We start from the raw sequence: 16,333 nt of genomic DNA, 5'->3' as shown, positions 1-16,333 counted from the left end.
GCTGGAGAGGGTGGACGGACAGACACAGAGAGAGTGTAGACATCATTAACCCTCCTGACGGGCACTCTTGATTTACAGCACATGTATGAGGCACTAGACCAGAAACATGCATCAGTTACCTTATCAGAATATATAGACATGCGTGTTGTCAGACCAATGACAGGGATCCTGTAGAAGCCAGCTGTGTATGATACAGGTGTTGGTGTTAGGTGATCGTTGGGAGCAGGAGGGTGACTAACTAATATTGCATAGACCTGTAGGACAGGATACATGACACAAACATTATTTCACAGGAGCACATTGGCCATAGAGCTTGATTTTTTTCCTTTTCTTTTCTGCAATGTTAAACAGCCCCATGTTAACATGATAACAGTACTGAAATAACTGGGAACAGGGAAGCAAGGGCTGTGCTGGGAGCCAGGGGTGCTGTGCCACGGCTGGAGGCGATGGCTCTGCCCAGGGTTATATCCTAATGGAATGCCGTGTCCGACCGCTCTGCTCGCTAAACTAATAACTTCCATGGATTACAGATTAAAGGGAAGCATCTCCCTTCCAGTCACACTATGTAATGCGATTTCTTTAACCACACATTTAATAGTCGGTTGTAATTCCCCTCTGAGGACTATTACAAACAAAGTGGTCAGCAGGGACTGTGGCGGGAGCGGGAGCGCAGAGCCAGGGAGCGAATCAGCCATCTGGCCCTAGGCACGCAGGAACGGCAGAGCCTGGAGGGCGGGGGCAGGAGCAGGGATCTACCCTCAGCCTGGGAGAGGAGGCGCAGCGATCTGGGCTGTACCAAAATGGGGAAGGAGGATCTCAGCAAAATCCTGCTCTTACGGCAGAGCTGGCATTTTGGTCTCCAGCAGTGCCCTACTTTGTGTCAAAGGGAGAGGAAGGAGCTGGGTAATCCCTAGGGGATCCTTTGTTACACCCATGCCCTTTCACAGCACAAGGAATGTCCCCAGCTGGTGACAGGTCTCCAGCTAGGGCGAATCAGTGCAAGGACTTTGATGTCTAAAGGAAATAACACTTCCTTGTCCAAGCATCTGCCCTGGGGCTCCAGGATGTGCTCTGCGCCTGGGCTGGAAGGACAGATTGCCGGGACAGGAGAAGAAGAGGAAGCTTGCCTGGGGAAGGGGCCCTGTGGTCTGGAGGAGGAGGGAGGATCCTGCTTGGCATTGAGTGGGAGTAAATTGAGGGTGCAGAGAGAGCTGGGGCAGGGGCTAAAGATCCTTCCTACGTGGCAGTAGGGAGAAATCGCTAGAGAAGAGGTTGGGGAGGTCCTGGGGAGGCAGGAGGAGGGGATGCCCTGGGCAGAGGAGCCCGGTGCTGACACAGTGGGGGAGGACCTGAACCCAGCAGGGCTTGGGCGCGGCCCTGGGACAGGAGCAGGCTCGGGGACAGTGCCGGGGGCTGTGTGGGGGCTCGGGCTCGGGCTGTGCTGTGCCGCACAGCAGTGCCGACAGGAGCCATTTTGCATGCGCGGGCTGCCAGCCCCTCCTCTGCCTCGCAGCCCCCCTGCTCGGGCACAGCGCCAGCGAGCGAGGACCGAGGGACCCGTGTCCCGCTCTGGGGCCCTGGGGCAGGGACAAGACCTGCGTATTGGGGCAGAGCGGCGACCACGACCCCAACACCCACAGCCCGCTCTGCGCCTCGGCTCAGCGGCCTCCCGCATCCCCCGCTCACGCAGGGATGTGCCAGCAGCAGCCCGGCGCTCCGTGGGGTTTGCGTGGGGACAAGGCTTGGAGGAGGCACGGACATGGGCATCCATCAGCTGGGAGCAGCAAATGGAGCCTCGGCTCAGTGCGGGACCGGACTGAGCCCCGTCCTGCTGCCGCCGGACAGCGGGGGTCAGGCACATCCCCTGCTGCCCGGCTTGGCCACCTCCTCAGGGATGTCTCCAGCCATCCTCCACCTCCACACTGGGCAGCTGAGCTGCAAAGGTGTCAGCTCTGCTCCACTCGGACCGTCCAGCCCCCTCCCTTCCCTGGCTGTGTGTGCCTGGGTGTGCACACGCATTTCTCTGCGTCTTGGGGTGTGTGAGGCTCCGTGGAGGGAGCGTTCATGCAATTTGGGTGCGTTTGCACCTGCGCATGCCTCCGCGCAGACCTTTCACGCTGCATGTGCGGCGGTGTGTTGGAGGAGGGGATGGATTTGTACCTTCCTGTCTGCCCCCCTGATGGCCCCGACTGAGGGGACTGGGGCTGGTTAGCCGGGCTCGGCACCGAGAGCACACGCAGGGGAGGTGGAGAGGCCAGGCCACGGGCTGCCCGGGGCACTCCAGGCTGCACCCACCACCACCGAGAGTTCGGAGTAACCCCTCAGGAATGCTGAGAGTGAGCCGTGCACACAGGATCGTGCTGTGCTCATACACAGCGCACTCCGAGTCTGAGCGGGTGTGCTTGCGGTGTCTGTGTGTCTGCAAGACACAATTCTGTGTCTGTGACTCTGTGCACACTGTTCCTGTATGTCTGTGTGTCTGTACAGGTGTGCATTCTGTGTTTGTGTGTCTGTGCATGCTGTGCCTGTGTGTCTGCAGCCGCAGTCTTGTGTGCTTGTGTCCCGGGTGTGTGGGGCAGTGGGTGTGCTGGCATGCCTGCACACAGATGTGTGTGTCCCTGTGTCACAGCAGGTGTGCATGCTGGCACAAGTGCAGACACCCGTGTTGTGCGTGAGCCCATGTTTGCACACTCAAATTCATGTGTGCACATTCTATGTGTGTGTGCACATGGAATGTGTGTGCACATGGAATGGGTATGTGCACATGAAGTGCAACCCGTGGGCATTCCCACAGAGTGTGTGAGTGCACAGTGTGTATGCATGCACATGGTTCCCCGTGCCTGCATCTCCCCACAGTTTGGGGATGCTCATATGGAGCTCTGTGTGTCCATGATGCGTCTGTGTGTGGTGTACGTGTACATGCATGTTGCTGTCTGCGGGCACAACACTGGATGGACCTGTATGTGCACCCATTTGGTGCATGGGAGCCTGTGTGTGCCAAGGCCATGTGTATGTGTGAGTCAGTGTGCGCCCAGGGCATGTGTGTGTGTGTCTCTGTGTGCGCCCAGGGCATGTGTGTGTGTGTCTCTGTGTGCGTGTCTCTGTGTGCCTGGGCTTCTTGTGTGAGCCTGTGTGCGCCCTGGTGAGTGTGTGGGTACTTGTGTGCATCCCATGGTGCATGTGTGATGCCATGTGTGCCCTGAGGGGTGTGTGTGTGTGACTGTGTGTGCCCCAGGGTGCTGGTGTGAACCTGTGTGTGCCCCTTGGGTGTGTGGATGCCCATGTGCACCCCGGGGTGTGTGTGAGCCCATGTGTGGCCCGGGTGGGGGTTGCAGGTAGCCATGCGTGCCTCGGGGTGTGTGTGCGAGCCCATATGTGCCCCCGGAGGGGATGCGTGTGCTCCCCGTCTGTGCCCGGGGGCTGCGCAGGCACCTGTGCGCGCCCCAGGGTGTATGTGGGAGTACCGTGTGCTCCCCGTCGAGTGTGAGGGTGCCTGTGCACACTTAGGGTGTCTGTGGGTGCCCGTGCGTGTCCGGGCTGTGTGCGGGTGCCCGTGCGTGCCCGGGGGTGCGGGGAGCGCGCAGCCGGCCGCGCTTACATAAAGGCTGCAATGCGGGCAGAGCGCCCCGGGCCCCGGGCAGGACCCCGCACGCCGCGGCTCGGCCGAGGGGCACCGGGGGCACCGCGGGGCCGGGGGCGGAGTGGCTGCGGGGACGGCGGCTCGGGTCCCGCAGGGGACGGGGCGGGGAGGGGGTCGCCGGTCCGGGGTACCTGGCTGGAGATGAGGTCCTCGCAGACGGACAGGGCCATCTGGATGGCATTGGGCTTGTGTGTGACAGAGGTGGCGTTGAGCTGGAGCTTCCAGGTGCCGTGCCGCTTGTTGGCCTGGTTCACCGCCTCGCGGAAGATCTGCTCGTGCTTCTTGGTGCTCAGCACCGCGCCGATATTGACGATCTTGGGGTCGCAGCCGGCGCGGGCGAAGGACGAGGAGAAGAGGAGGGCGAGCAGCAGCAGCCGCATGGTGCTCATCCACGGGCGGCCCGGAGCCCGCCGGGCCCTCCGCGCCCTCCCGCCCGCCCGCCCCGCGGGCCGCCCGCCCTGCTCAGCGCGGCCCCATGGGCCCGATCCCGGGCTGTGCCCGGCGCGCTCGGCGCGGGCGGTGCGGGCGGTGCGGGCGCTCCCGGCGCTCCCGGGCGCTCTCCCCGGTGCTGAAGCGCCCGCGCCGCTGCCGCCGCTCCGCTCCGCCCCGCCCGCCCCGCGCTGCCGCAGCGCCCGCCCCGCGCCCGCCCCCGAGACCCCCGCCCGCCCCGGGCGCTGCGGCAGAGCCCCCCCAAACTCGGGGTGCTGCGGGGTCGGTGACACCCTCTCGCAGAGCTCGGGGTCCCGCTGTCCCCTGCCGGGACCGCGGCTGCAGGGTGCGGGGTGAGCGTCGCTGGTGCGGGGGATGCACAGCTCGTCCGGGGCTGAGCTCTGGAGGTCCCGCTCCGCCCTTTTCGCCTGCAGTGCCCTTTTGGAATCAGAGCATTCCCGGTGCCTTGGAAGGCACAGACACACCAGGCATTGAGTAAAGCAGGGACTTCTCCAGGCATAACCCCACCAGACTGGGAGTAAAACAGGGTCTGTGGGTTTGTTCTCCACACCAATATTCCCAGTTATGCATCACCTCTGAATAACACGCTTCCCCAGTGCTGCCTGGGGACAGCTGTGTGTGACATGAACTCTGTCACAGTCTGTGTTCGCTCCAGTGCTGGAGAACCCTCCCTTGACCAACAGAGCTCCTGGGCAGAGATGTTCAACAGAAGCTCAGCCTGGTTCCTTGGCTTCACTCTGTCCCTCCAGACACAGCTACCACTCTTCCAGACGTTAGCTCACAGGGCATTCAGCCATTTCCCTCTATTAAATTCACAATATTACTCTGGGATATGACCTTAAGGTTTCTCTGCTGAGATTTCTTGGGGTTCTCATAATCTACCTGATACCATTAGCCTCCCTTAAGGAAATGGAGGCACAGCAGCCAGTGGCCAACAACTGGAGGACAGGCCAGCTCCATGGTGGAAAGAGACTGAGTTTCACTCCTGGACCATGTCTGTCCCGTTCCAGGGCCAGAGGGGTGAGGTGGCCAGAACAGCACATTTCTCCCCAGAGTTGCCACTTTGGCCTTCTTGGAGAAAAACAATGGGGTTGCAGGTAGTGACAAAGTCTTGCTTTGTCACTGCATGGGACAAACACCACAGCCAGCCCAGGCAGGGAATAGACTGAGCACTGCAGAACCAAAATCACCAGGGATATTTTTACACTGCCATTTCTGGGGTGCTGCTGCAGCCCACCTCTGTCCTTCCTTTGCAACGTGAGTTGAAGCAGAATATTTTCCCCCAACGCAAATTTTCTCACTGGCATCTCTGAAGTGCGAGTTGCCATGGAAACCATTTTGCCTGTGTCCCACATTGCCCACATGCACTCGGAAGGAGCTGCAGGAGCAAAATGGCCGTTGTGTAATGCCGCAGGGCTCAGCGTGCGAGGGCTCTGGAGGCTGTGCAGCCCCTTCTAGCTGGGAGACCCTCTCAGGAAGCTGCAAACCATGGCTTGGCAAAGCAAAGAAGCCCATGGAGGTGGTGACGTGCCCCGTGAGAGAAGGAAAATGGCCCCACCTCGCCTTAACTCTTGCCGTGCTTGGCATGGAGCTCCACACCAACCCTGCTGTGCTCTTGGAACAGATTTCCAGGCAAGCTTAACCCTTTTCGGTGTCACCGTGTTGTTCCCACTCCTCCATGCATGGAGCTGAGGGCCTTGCTGGATTCACACAGTGTGGGTTTGTCTTGAAGGGACAAAGGGTGCAAGTCAAAGAGAGTTGCACCCCTACCCTTAGTGTGCACAGAGCTGACTTCATTACATCCACTGCTGACTAGGTGCACCTGCAATAGGTTGTGTGGGAAGAAACTGTTCTGGAGTGGGCTGTACAGACCTGGATCGTGGTGGGTGTGATGGCAGTAGAATAACAAAGTCAAGACCTGGCCACAGCAGGGGACTTGGCAGAGAAGACAAAGGAAAAGGGCAGGCTTTGAAATGTTATTTGGAGTGCAAGAGCTCTTTCCCTCTTATTACCTGGAGTTCCCTGCAGGGAGAAGGAGTGCAGCTATTGAGTCTCTCTTGTGTTGCCCAGGAGTCTGGGGTGACCATGCTCAGGAGGCAGGTTCTTCCCTCTGTGCCTCCATTCATTTTTTGTCTCCAGAGACTCTTGTTTCTGGCACAGTGGCAGAGATCTGATAAATACCTGCTCCTCTCTCAGGTCATGCCTCCACCTGTCCATGTTGTGCTGGCACCAGGAACAGCCTGGATCACAATGCCCAGCAGCCAGGCTCAGCCAGCACAGATGTTGTCACCGCATGAGTCTCCCTCTTGCTGTGTCCTCAGGCTCTCTGATCCTCTGAAGGCAGAGGGTGTGTGCAGGACTTTCCCGGGTGGGAGCTGTGTACATGGTGAGTACAACCACATGCGGCAGCTGATTCTGGAGAGGGCTCTGCAGCCAGGAATGCTCTCTGCTTTCCCTGTCACTGCCTTCTGGCACATCGTGGCAACCTCTTTAGCCACGGTTTAGGGCAAGAACTGACTTCGGTTGCCTGTTAGCAACTACCACGTGTGTAGTGTGGTCCTGTTTTCCATGGCTGCCACCTTCTGGATGCAGGGGAGCTGGACATGAGCATGGGATGGGTGTTGGTGAGGTGTCCCCTCACCGGTGAGTGCTATAATTCCTCCCACAGCCAGAGTAACTCAGTGTAAAATCTGGAGAGTTCAGAGGATCAGCCCCCTAGCTGGAAACTTCACCTGCCTTGGGGTAAGGCAGCAGTCCCAGTGGTAGAAAAGATAATCGGGAATTACGTAAAAGACAGAATCAAGTATTAGGAATATGCAATTTGTGCTGCTCTTTGTGAAGCTACCAAACCAACTGAATTCTTCTTTTGCGGAAGCTGAAATGGAATTGAGAGCAGTAGCTGCAACACAGGCTGTGGAAATGCTTCCTATGTGCAGCTGCAAGGTTAATCTGAGGTGTAAAACAGAGCAAAGCAATTGCTGAGTGGCCATGGCAAGGCTCCAAGGCCTTGTACTGAGGAACTGCCATGGGACATGGGTGCTCCTACAGGGATGAAAGGACTTGCAATGCGGTTAGTACTTCAATATTCCTGCCTTTGCTCTGGAAGAAATCACTGATGATAAAATATGTGAGACAGCAAATAATGATGCCAAACCACTTGGATTGCTTTATAGGCAAGAACTGGAACATATTTTAGGACAGTTAATGTAGAGTCATGAAAGTAGAAGCAAGTATTGTTGGGCCTGCTATTCGGACATGACTGTGGATCCAGTGGAGACATTGATTGTAAAGGTGGTCTCTAATACTGACCACCGCGGGGTGAGAGATCATGAATTTCAAAACAAAAAGGTGGCATTGTTGTCCTTGGATTCACCCTGAGGAGTCAGAGAAGCAGCTGGCAATGACTTGAGCCTCTGTAGGAAGCACTGGGGAACCCTGCACAGGAAGGCTGCCTACAGATCTGGGGGCCACGTTCTTTATGAAGAGGCTGAAAAAAATGGAGAAAAGGTCCTTGAGAATACTTGGAGAAAAACTCCTCATGAGCTGCTCCAGCAGAGGTGAGAGTGGATGCAGTCAGACTGTGCTGCCTTCCAGGATAGTGACACCACTGCCCCTGCACAGATACTTTCCTCAGGGCCTCTGGGCAATGCAGGAGCTTTTTCCAGCTGGTTCCAGCACAGCCGGAGGCAGCAGGGGGTGAATTTAGAAGAAGGCAACAATCCCCTCCTCCACCACCTCCACACCTTGGCTAGAACCTCCTGCCTGGTTTCGTCACATCTCCTGTTCCCACTGCTCCGGTACCCAGACACTCCCAGGCAGTCCTGTGCCCTGGGTGCCCTGCAGGCACAGGCTACCTGCCCTTGGAGGCTCCCTGCCATGTCACCAACACAAGGGACAGAAAGCAGCACCAAATCCCAGCCTGAGGTCGAGGCAGGGACAGTGAACAAGGGAGAGGGTGCAGGGCCCTGGCAGCTCCTTACAATCCTCCTGGAGGCTGGCACAGTGTGTCCACACTGCCAATGCTCTGGGGACTGTGGTTTGTGTGAGTAGCTGGGACACAGCAGGACATCCTTGTCACGGGATCAGCCACCCAGACAGACAGGCTGTGACTGGAGTCTGCAGAGGAACATGCCCAAGGGTGCTATTCCTGTGATGGGGTAGCTGCAAGGTGCAATGGGGTGGAAACCAAGGTGAGAGTGTCTGAGCAGCCCTTTGGTGTCCAAGCCCTGTCTCCAGCTCTTTGCCAGATGACATCCAGGATAGACTGCTGTCCCTAAGCAGGCCCTGTGCTCTTCCTAAATGCTTTCCCAGTTGGGAGGGACTCAGCCCAGCCTACTCTGAAATTCAGAAGTGGCTGGTGGAGTCCCCAAGAAGCACAGTTCCCTGCTCTAGGCATCCATGGGCTTTATCCATGTTGGCTTTACCCGACTCTCCCCACAGGATTGACTTCTAGGCCTCCAAGGCCTTTGCCACCCTCCTGAGCAGAGTGTGTGGCACATCTGGAATCCCTGCTGTCACAGAAGGAAGCTGCAGCATCATCCTACAACAGGTCTGTCCCCCTGCACTGTCAGCTTAATGCATCACTGCATCACCCATGTGCAGAAGCATTCCCAGCATCCCTCAGAGCTCTGCCTTCATCCAGGGAGCTGGGCATGCACAGGGATGGGGGAGTTAAAACAAGATGCCAGCAGTTAGTCTGGTTTCTGGATACCAAGGTGTTCCTGAGCAGTCAGGGAGATATTTGGGTGAATGGTAAGAGGCTGGGACATGGAACATTAACAGCCAGAGGCAAAGAGGATGAGAAACCCCAAATCACCTCCTGTGCAATCAGAGGGAACTGGGTGTGCAGAAACACGCAGTCAGATGTGCAGTAGGAGGGGTGGGAAGTTCAACTGCGAACATTTTCTAAGGGAAAACCAGGATTTGCATGTTTGAAATGCACTGTAGGGAAAATTCTATTTTGATAACATTCCAATTTTCCACTGGAAAACCAGCCAAAAGGTGGCTGTGCTCCAGCTGCCTGCACATTGTGTCCCAGGAGATTGGACAACTTGTCCTCAGGGACTTCCAGTCCCCTGGGACTGCCACAAAGCAGACTCTGGAAAGCACCGCAGAGAGACTGGTCACTGCTTGGGGATTTCCTGCACTTCTTCACCTCAGAGGATGCTGGAGCCTGGGTCAAGAGATGTGGTGAAGCAGTCACTGAAGGTGGAGCCTGTGGGGGAACATCAGCCTCCCTGCAGCCCTTGGTGCACCCCACCAGACTCAACCCAACAGCTTGGGTGTCCCTGGGGAAGCTCCCCAATGGGATGGGGCTGCCTGCCTGCACAGCAGAGCTGACACCCAGCAATGTCCCACCACTCTCCAGGGACTCTCTGGGAACACTGGGACACAGCAACAATCTCCATCCAGTCCATTGCAAGGAGTGGTGGTTTGTGCCTGTGCAGCATCTGCTCAAACAGAAACCATCCCACCATTTTGAAGAGCTGGAGGGGCCAAGCTCCTTGGGAAAGGGGCCACAGGAGATTGTCTAAGTGGCTGTCTGTCCCTAGCAGAGCCTAGGTGGTGACAGGTGCAACTGGAGGGCAGAGGCGCCCCAGTTGTGCCCTGCAAATGAGAGAGTGAGACCTCTGGACATTTCCAAACTCACTGAGCTGCAATGAAACTCTAACAAGGGAAGGAAAAAGTCGTCAATGACAAATGAGATGCTCTGGAACTTGTAACCCTTCCAGAGACAAACCCAGGACATCAGCTTCACAGTGATGGGTGCAGAAACAGGCAGGAGTTCCCTCCTCTGGAATGCAACATTGGCAGGAAGCAGGAAACCTTTCTGCATGCCACAGCCTCCTGTACCCTCAATAGGAGCCCACCGTGGTGCTGAGAGCATCTCTTGTATCCCAGCCCTGCAATGCCCCAGCTGGAGATGTGGATCAGCCAACTTGCAGTGGGCAATGCCTGGGGAAACTCCAATCATGCCTCAGCACTTGGCCCACACCTTCCACAAAGGCTTTGCAGTTTTGTAGAGACTTTAAATGCAAAGTCTGAAACTAAATATAAAGTCTATAAATATAAGACTTTAAATATATCGTTAATAAGACTTTAAAAATTTCCTGTGCCCCATCCCAAGAGAGAGCCTAAGCAGGACCCTCCTAAGGCCTACTCTGCTCCTGGTCCTTTCTAAGAGATAAAGTCCCCAAGGAATCAGCCCTGCAGAGCACAGGCACTAACGCCTGCAGGCATTGCAGGATGATACTGAGGACATGGAGATAAATGAGAAAGGTAAGGAAGAGCCCATGATCCTGGGATGAGGATGTAGTCCCTGGTGCTCCCAGGGAAGCTGTTGAATTCCAGAGGAGGCCATGAAGTTACTGAGGGCACTGGGGAACCTCCCCTATGTGGAAAGGCTGACAAAGTTGGGGCTGTTGACCTGGGAGAAGAGAAAGTAGTGTGGAGACCTCAGAGCACCTCTCCAGTCTGTCAAGGGGCCACAGGGAAGCAAGAGAGCAACTCTTCCTCCTCACGAACTGTAGTGACAGGACAAGGAGTAATGGGATCCAACTGATGGAGAGATGGAACAGATTTGATGCTGGGAAAAAGTTCTGCACTGTGAGGGTGGTGGGCTCAGGCACAGGCTGTGCAGAGAAGCAGTGGATGCTCCATGCCTGGGAACATCCAAGGCCACATTAGGCCTTGGGTCCGGAGCAACCGTCTCAGCTGGGAGGTTGTTCAGCTTGGAGCCAGAATCCATCATCTTTATTGTCCCTTCCAAGCCAAAGCATTCCGCCATTCAAGCATTCTACGATCCTCATCTCCCGCTGCAGAGTGGCCCTGGAACTTCTGTGACATCACAGATGCCACAGGGTACCACACGGAAGGTGCGGCACCTGGAAACGACCACAACAGACCCTTCACCTGCTGCCAGAGGTCATTGCTCAGTTGCCCTTTGCTGCGGCTGTCGGCGCTGAGCTGTTCCTGCTACCTGGATTTTCCTGCTGCCTGCACGGAAGCACCAAGCCCAGGAGGATGTGCACTCCTGTTGCAGGGAAGGTACAGTGCCGTTCCACGGAGCTGGGCAGCCCTGAGTGCCTGGGCAGGACGGAGCCCTGTGGGGATGCTGTGGCACAGGGACCCCAGTCTGAGGTTTTGCTCCCTGGTGCAGCCTGCTGGAGACACCGTAGAGGACATGGAAGTGGATATGGTGGTGGACACAGAAGAAAAAATGGAGGTAGATGAGGAAGACTTTGTTGAGGAGATGGAGGTGGATGAGAAAGAGGACATCGAGGAGATGGACGTGGACGAGGAAGATGACATCGAGGATATGGAGGTGGATGTGGAAGATGAGGAAGAGCCCATGATCCTGGGATGAGGATGTAGTCCCAGCATCAGGAAAGGGAGGTGCTCCCCATGCCCTTCCCACAGGCACAGAGGGTCCCCTGCTGCCAGGCTGGGGCTGGGCTGGGTGGCCCAACTCAGGGACACGGTACTGGGGGGAGCCCTGCATTCTGGGGGCACAAACACCACCCCTGGCCTGCCCTGCGCCTGCTTTGGGCCATTCCAGCCCCATCCCAGTGCCTGGGGCCTGACTCCCAGCCTCAGCTGGGATCACTGCTGGCAGCAGAGTCCCGCTGTGCCAGTGTGTGCCAGTCTGGGGGCACAGGGAACAGCCCTCAGGGGTGCCCTGGACTGCCCTTGCCACTTCTTTCTCTTTCAGGACTGACGGACAGGCTGGCCACAGATGGGACACCTCTGTACATATGTTCGAGATGTTCTAGGTTTTCTGTACATATATTTTGAAGATTGTTAGCCCATAGGTTCTTCTGTAAATATGTTTTGAAGATTATTACTCTTTAGACCCTTATGGAAATATGTTTTGAATTTGGTTATTCTATAGGCTCCAACGTAAATACGTTCTATAGATTGTTGTTGTTATAAAGATTTTTATAGTCAAAGATGTACCTTAAGTCATAGGTTTTGCTGGTCTTCTGTAAATAAAACACTGTTTATTAAAAAAAAACAAACCTGCTCGTCTTTGCAATTCTTTTGGGCACTGGCAGCCATTGAGAATGGTTGAAGCTTCTACTTATTCTGGGTTCCCGGTACTGGAGGTCCCTGGGGATGCTGGCATAGGCACCTCGGGGCTCGGGCTCCCTGTGAACTGGGGTGTCCCACTGAGCCTGCTTTCAAGGCTTCATCCCCCTCCTGCCCGTTTGGGAATTGCTCTTCACTTCCCCCATAGCCTGGGGCCTGGTGCCTGGGATGGTTGTTTGTTGGACACCCCCATGGCTGATGTTCCTGGTGCTCCCAGGGAAGCTGTTGAATTCCAGAGGAGGCCATGAAGTTACTGAGGGCACTGGGGAACCTCCCCTATGTGGAAAGGCTGACAAAGTTGGGGCTGTTGACCTGGGAGAAGAGAAAGTAGTGTGGAGACCTCAGAGCACCTCTCCAGTCTGTCAAGGGGCCACAGGGAAGCAAGAGAGCAACTCTTCCTCCTCACGAACTGTAGTGACAGGACAAGGAGTAATGGGATCCAACTGATGGAGAGTTGGAACAGATTTGATGCTGGGAAAAAGTTCTGCACTGTGAGGGTGGTGGGCTCAGGCACAGGCTGTGCAGAGAAGCAGTGGATGCTCCATGCCTGGGAACATCCAAGGCCACATTAGGCCTTGGGTCCAGAGCAACCGTCTCAGCTGGGAGGTTGTTCAGCTTGGAGCCAGAATCCATGATCTTTATTGTCCCTTCCAAGCCAAAGCATTCCGCCATTCAAGCATTCTACGATCCTCATCTCCCGCTGCAGAGTGGCCCTGGAACTTCTGTGACATCACAGATGCCACAGGGTACCACACGGAAGGTGCGGCACCTGGAAACGACCACAACAGACCCTTCACCTGCTGCCAGAGGTCATTGCTCAGTTGCCCTTTGCTGCGGCTGTCGGCGCTGAGCTGTTCCTGCTACCTGGATTTTCCTGCTGCCTGCACGGAAGCACCAAGCCCAGGAGGATGTGCACTCCTGTTGCAGGGAAGGTACAGTGCCGTTCCACGGAGCTGGGCAGCCCTGAGTGCCTGGGCAGGACGGAGCCCTGTGGGGATGCTGTGGCACAGGGACCCCAGTCTGAGGTTTTGCTCCCTGGTGCAGCCTGCTGGAGACACCGTAGAGGACATGGAAGTGGATATGGTGGTGGACACAGAAGAAAAAATGGAGGTAGATGAGGAAGACTTTGTTGAGGAGATGGAGGTGGATGAGAAAGAGGACATCGAGGAGATGGACGTGGACGAGGAAGATGACATCGAGGATATGGAGGTGGATGTGGAAGATGAGGAAGAGCCCATGATCCTGGGATGAGGATGTAGTCCCAGCATCAGGAAAGGGAGGTGCTCCCCATGCCCTTCCCACAGGCACAGAGGGTCCCCTGCTGCCAGGCTGGGGCTGGGCTGGGTGGCCCAACTCAGGGACACGGTACTGGGGGGAGCCCTGCATTCTGGGGGCACAAACACCACCCCTGGCCTGCCCTGTGCCTGCTTTGGGCCATTCCAGCCCCATCCCAGTGCCTGGGGCCTGACTCCCAGCCTCAGCTGGGATCACTGCTGGCAGCAGAGTCCCGCTGTGCCAGTGTGTGCCAGTCTGGGGGCACAGGGAACAGCCCTCAGGGGTGCCCTGGACTGCCCTTGCCACTTCTTTCTCTTTCAGGACTGACGGACAGGCTGGCCACTGACGGGACACCTCTGTACATATGTTCGAGATGTTCTAGGTTTTCTGTACATATATTTTGAAGATTGTTAGCCCATAGGTTCTTCTGTAAATATGTTTTGAAGATTATTACTCTTTAGACCCTTATGGAAATATGTTTTGAATTTGGTTATTCTATAGGCTCCAACGTAAATACGTTCTATAGATTGTTGTTGTTATAAAGATTTTTATAGTCAAAGATGTACCTTAAGTCATAGGTTTTGCTGGTCTTCTGTAAATAAAACACTGTTTATTAAAAAAAAACAAACCTGCTCGTCTTTGCAATTCTTTTGGGCACTGGCAGCCATTGAGAATGGTTGAAGCTTCTACTTATTCTGGGTTCCCGGTACTGGAGGTCCCTGGGGATGCTGGCATAGGCACCTCGGGGCTCGGGCTCCCTGTGAACTGGGGTGTCCCACTGAGCCTGCTTTCAAGGCTTCATCCCCCTCCTGCCCTTTTGGGAATTGCTCTTCACTTCCCCCATAGCCTGGGGCCTGGTGCCTGGGATGGTTGTTTGTTGGACACCCCCATGGCTGATGTTCCTGGTGCTCCCAGGGAAGCTGTTGAATTCCAGAGGAGGCCATGAAGTTACTGAGGGCACTGGGGAACCTCCCCTATGTGGAAAGGCTGACAAAGTTGGGGCTGTTGACCTGGGAGAAGAGAAAGTAGTGTGGAGACCTCAGAGCACCTCTCCAGTCTGTCAAGGGGCCACAGGGAAGCAAGAGAGCAACTCTTCCTCCTCACAAACTGTAGTGACAGGACAAGGAGTAATGGGATCCAACTGATGGAGAGATGGAACAGATTTGATGCTGGGAAAAAGTTCTGCACTGTGAGGGTGGTGGGCTCAGGCACAGGCTGTGCAGAGAAGCAGTGGATGCTCCATGCCTGGGAACATCCAAGGCCACATTAGGCCTTGGGTCCGGAGCAACCGTCTCAGCTGGGAGGTTGTTCAGCTTGGAGCCAGAATCCATCATCTTTATTGTCCCTTCCAAGCCAAAGCATTCCGCCATTCAAGCATTCTACGATCCTCATCTCCCGCTGCAGAGTGGCCCTGGAACTTCTGTGACATCACAGATGCCACAGGGTACCACACGGAAGGTGCGGCACCTGGAAACGACCACAACAGACCCTTCACCTGCTGCCAGAGGTCATTGCTCAGTTGCCCTTTGCTGCGGCTGTCGGCGCTGAGCTGTTCCTGCTGCCTGGATTTTCCTGCTGCCTGCACGGAAGCACCAAGCCCAGGAGGATGTGCACTCCTGTTGCAGGGAAGGTACAGTGCCGTTCCACGGAGCTGGGCAGCCCTGAGTGCCTGGGCAGGACGGAGCCCTGTGGGGATGCTGTGGCACAGGGACCCCAGTCTGAGGTTTTGCTCCCTGGTGCAGCCTGCTGGAGACACCGTAGAGGACATGGAAGTGGATATGGTGGTGGACACAGAAGAAAAAATGGAGGTAGATGAGGAAGACTTTGTTGAGGAGATGGAGGTGGATGAGAAAGAGGACATCGAGGAGATGGACGTGGACGAGGAAGATGACATCGAGGATATGGAGGTGGATGTGGAAGATGAGGAAGAGCCCATGATCCTGGGATGAGGATGTAGTCCCAGCATCAGGAAAGGGAGGTGCTCCCCATGCCCTTCCCACAGGCACAGAGGGTCCCCTGCTGCCAGGCTGGGGCTGGGCTGGGTGGCCCAACTCAGGGACACGGTACTGGGGGGAGCCCTGCATTCTGGGGGCACAAACACCACCCCTGGCCTGCCCTGTGCCTGCTTTGGGCCATTCCAGCCCCATCCCAGTGCCTGGGGCCTGACTCCCAGCCTCAGCTGGGATCACTGCTGGCAGCAGAGTCCCGCTGTGCCAGTGTGTGCCAGTCTGGGGGCACAGGGAACAGCCCTCAGGGGTGCCCTGGACTGCCCTTGCCACTTCTTTCTCTTTCAGGACTGGCGGACAGGCTGGCCACAGACGGGACACCTCTGTACATATGTTCGAGATGTTCTAGGTTTTCTGTACATATATTTTGAAGATTGTTAGCCCATAGGTTCTTCTGTAAATATGTTTTGAAGATTATTACTCTTTAGACCCTTATGGAAATATGTTTTGAATTTTGTTATTCTATAGGCTCCAACGTAAATACGTTCTATAGATTGTTGTTGTTATAAAGATTTTTATAGTCAAAGATGTACCTTAAGTCATAGGTTTTGCTGGTCTTCTGTAAATAAAACATTGTTTATTAAAAAAAAAAAAAAAAAACCTGCTCGTCTTTGCAATTCTTTTGGGCACTGGCAGCCATTGAGAATGGTTGAAGCTTCTACTTATTCTGGGTTCCCGGTACTGGAGGTCCCTGGGGATGCTGGCATAGGCACCTCGGGGCTCGGGCTCCCTGTGAACTGGGGTGTCCCACTGAGCCTGCTTTCAAGGCTTCATCCCCCTCCTGCCCTTTTGGGAATTGCTCTTCACTTCCCCCATAGCCTGGGGCCTGGTGCCTGGGAGGGTTGTTTGTTGGACACCCCCATGGCTGATGTTC

At 55.8% G+C, this 16,333-nt stretch overlaps 1 protein-coding gene and 3 long non-coding RNA genes across 21 annotated transcripts in view; 3 read left to right on the top strand and 1 right to left on the bottom strand.

The window, feature by feature from the left end:
* Window positions 1–4,206, bottom strand: part of GRIN1 (glutamate ionotropic receptor NMDA type subunit 1) — a 38,878-nt gene extending 34,672 nt beyond the window's left edge. For 6 of the 18 annotated variants that reach the window (XM_085076494.1, XM_085076498.1, XM_085076492.1 and 3 more), the window contains exons 1-2: window positions 3,772–4,202; window positions 120–254 (exon numbers count right to left, since the gene is read on the bottom strand). In XM_085076494.1, the coding sequence (XP_084932620.1) occupies window positions 120–254; window positions 3,772–4,029 (393 nt within the window). In that variant the 5' untranslated portion in view covers window positions 4,030–4,202. Of the gene's footprint in view, window positions 1–119; window positions 255–3,771 lie in introns of all 18 variants that reach the window. The other 12 variants (XM_085076490.1, XM_085076499.1, XM_085076489.1 and 9 more) reach the window with 8 other exon arrangements.
* A 6,669-nt stretch (window positions 4,207–10,875) lies between these two features.
* Window positions 10,876–12,057, top strand: LOC146430027 (uncharacterized). Its single transcript, XR_014855430.1, has 2 exons — window positions 10,876–11,137; window positions 11,250–12,057. It is a non-coding gene; the product is annotated as an uncharacterized LOC146430027 (long non-coding RNA).
* A 587-nt stretch (window positions 12,058–12,644) lies between these two features.
* Window positions 12,645–13,912, top strand: LOC146430026 (uncharacterized). Its single transcript, XR_014855429.1, has 2 exons — window positions 12,645–13,110; window positions 13,223–13,912. It is a non-coding gene; the product is annotated as an uncharacterized LOC146430026 (long non-coding RNA).
* Window positions 13,913–15,020: 1,108 nt separating this feature from the next.
* LOC146430025 (uncharacterized) lies at window positions 15,021–15,978 on the top strand. Its single transcript, XR_014855428.1, has 2 exons — window positions 15,021–15,083; window positions 15,196–15,978. It is a non-coding gene; the product is annotated as an uncharacterized LOC146430025 (long non-coding RNA).
* Window positions 15,979–16,333: the final 355 nt, after the last annotated feature.

This window comes from Lichenostomus cassidix, chromosome 17, assembly GCF_008360975.1.
Source record: "Lichenostomus cassidix isolate B80296 chromosome 17, HeHo_3.0, whole genome shotgun sequence".
In the NCBI taxonomy this organism is placed as follows: Eukaryota; Metazoa; Chordata; class Aves; order Passeriformes; family Meliphagidae; genus Lichenostomus; species Lichenostomus cassidix.
The sequence above is the reverse complement of the archived record's forward strand: the minus strand, read 5'-3'. Positions and strand labels throughout refer to the sequence as shown.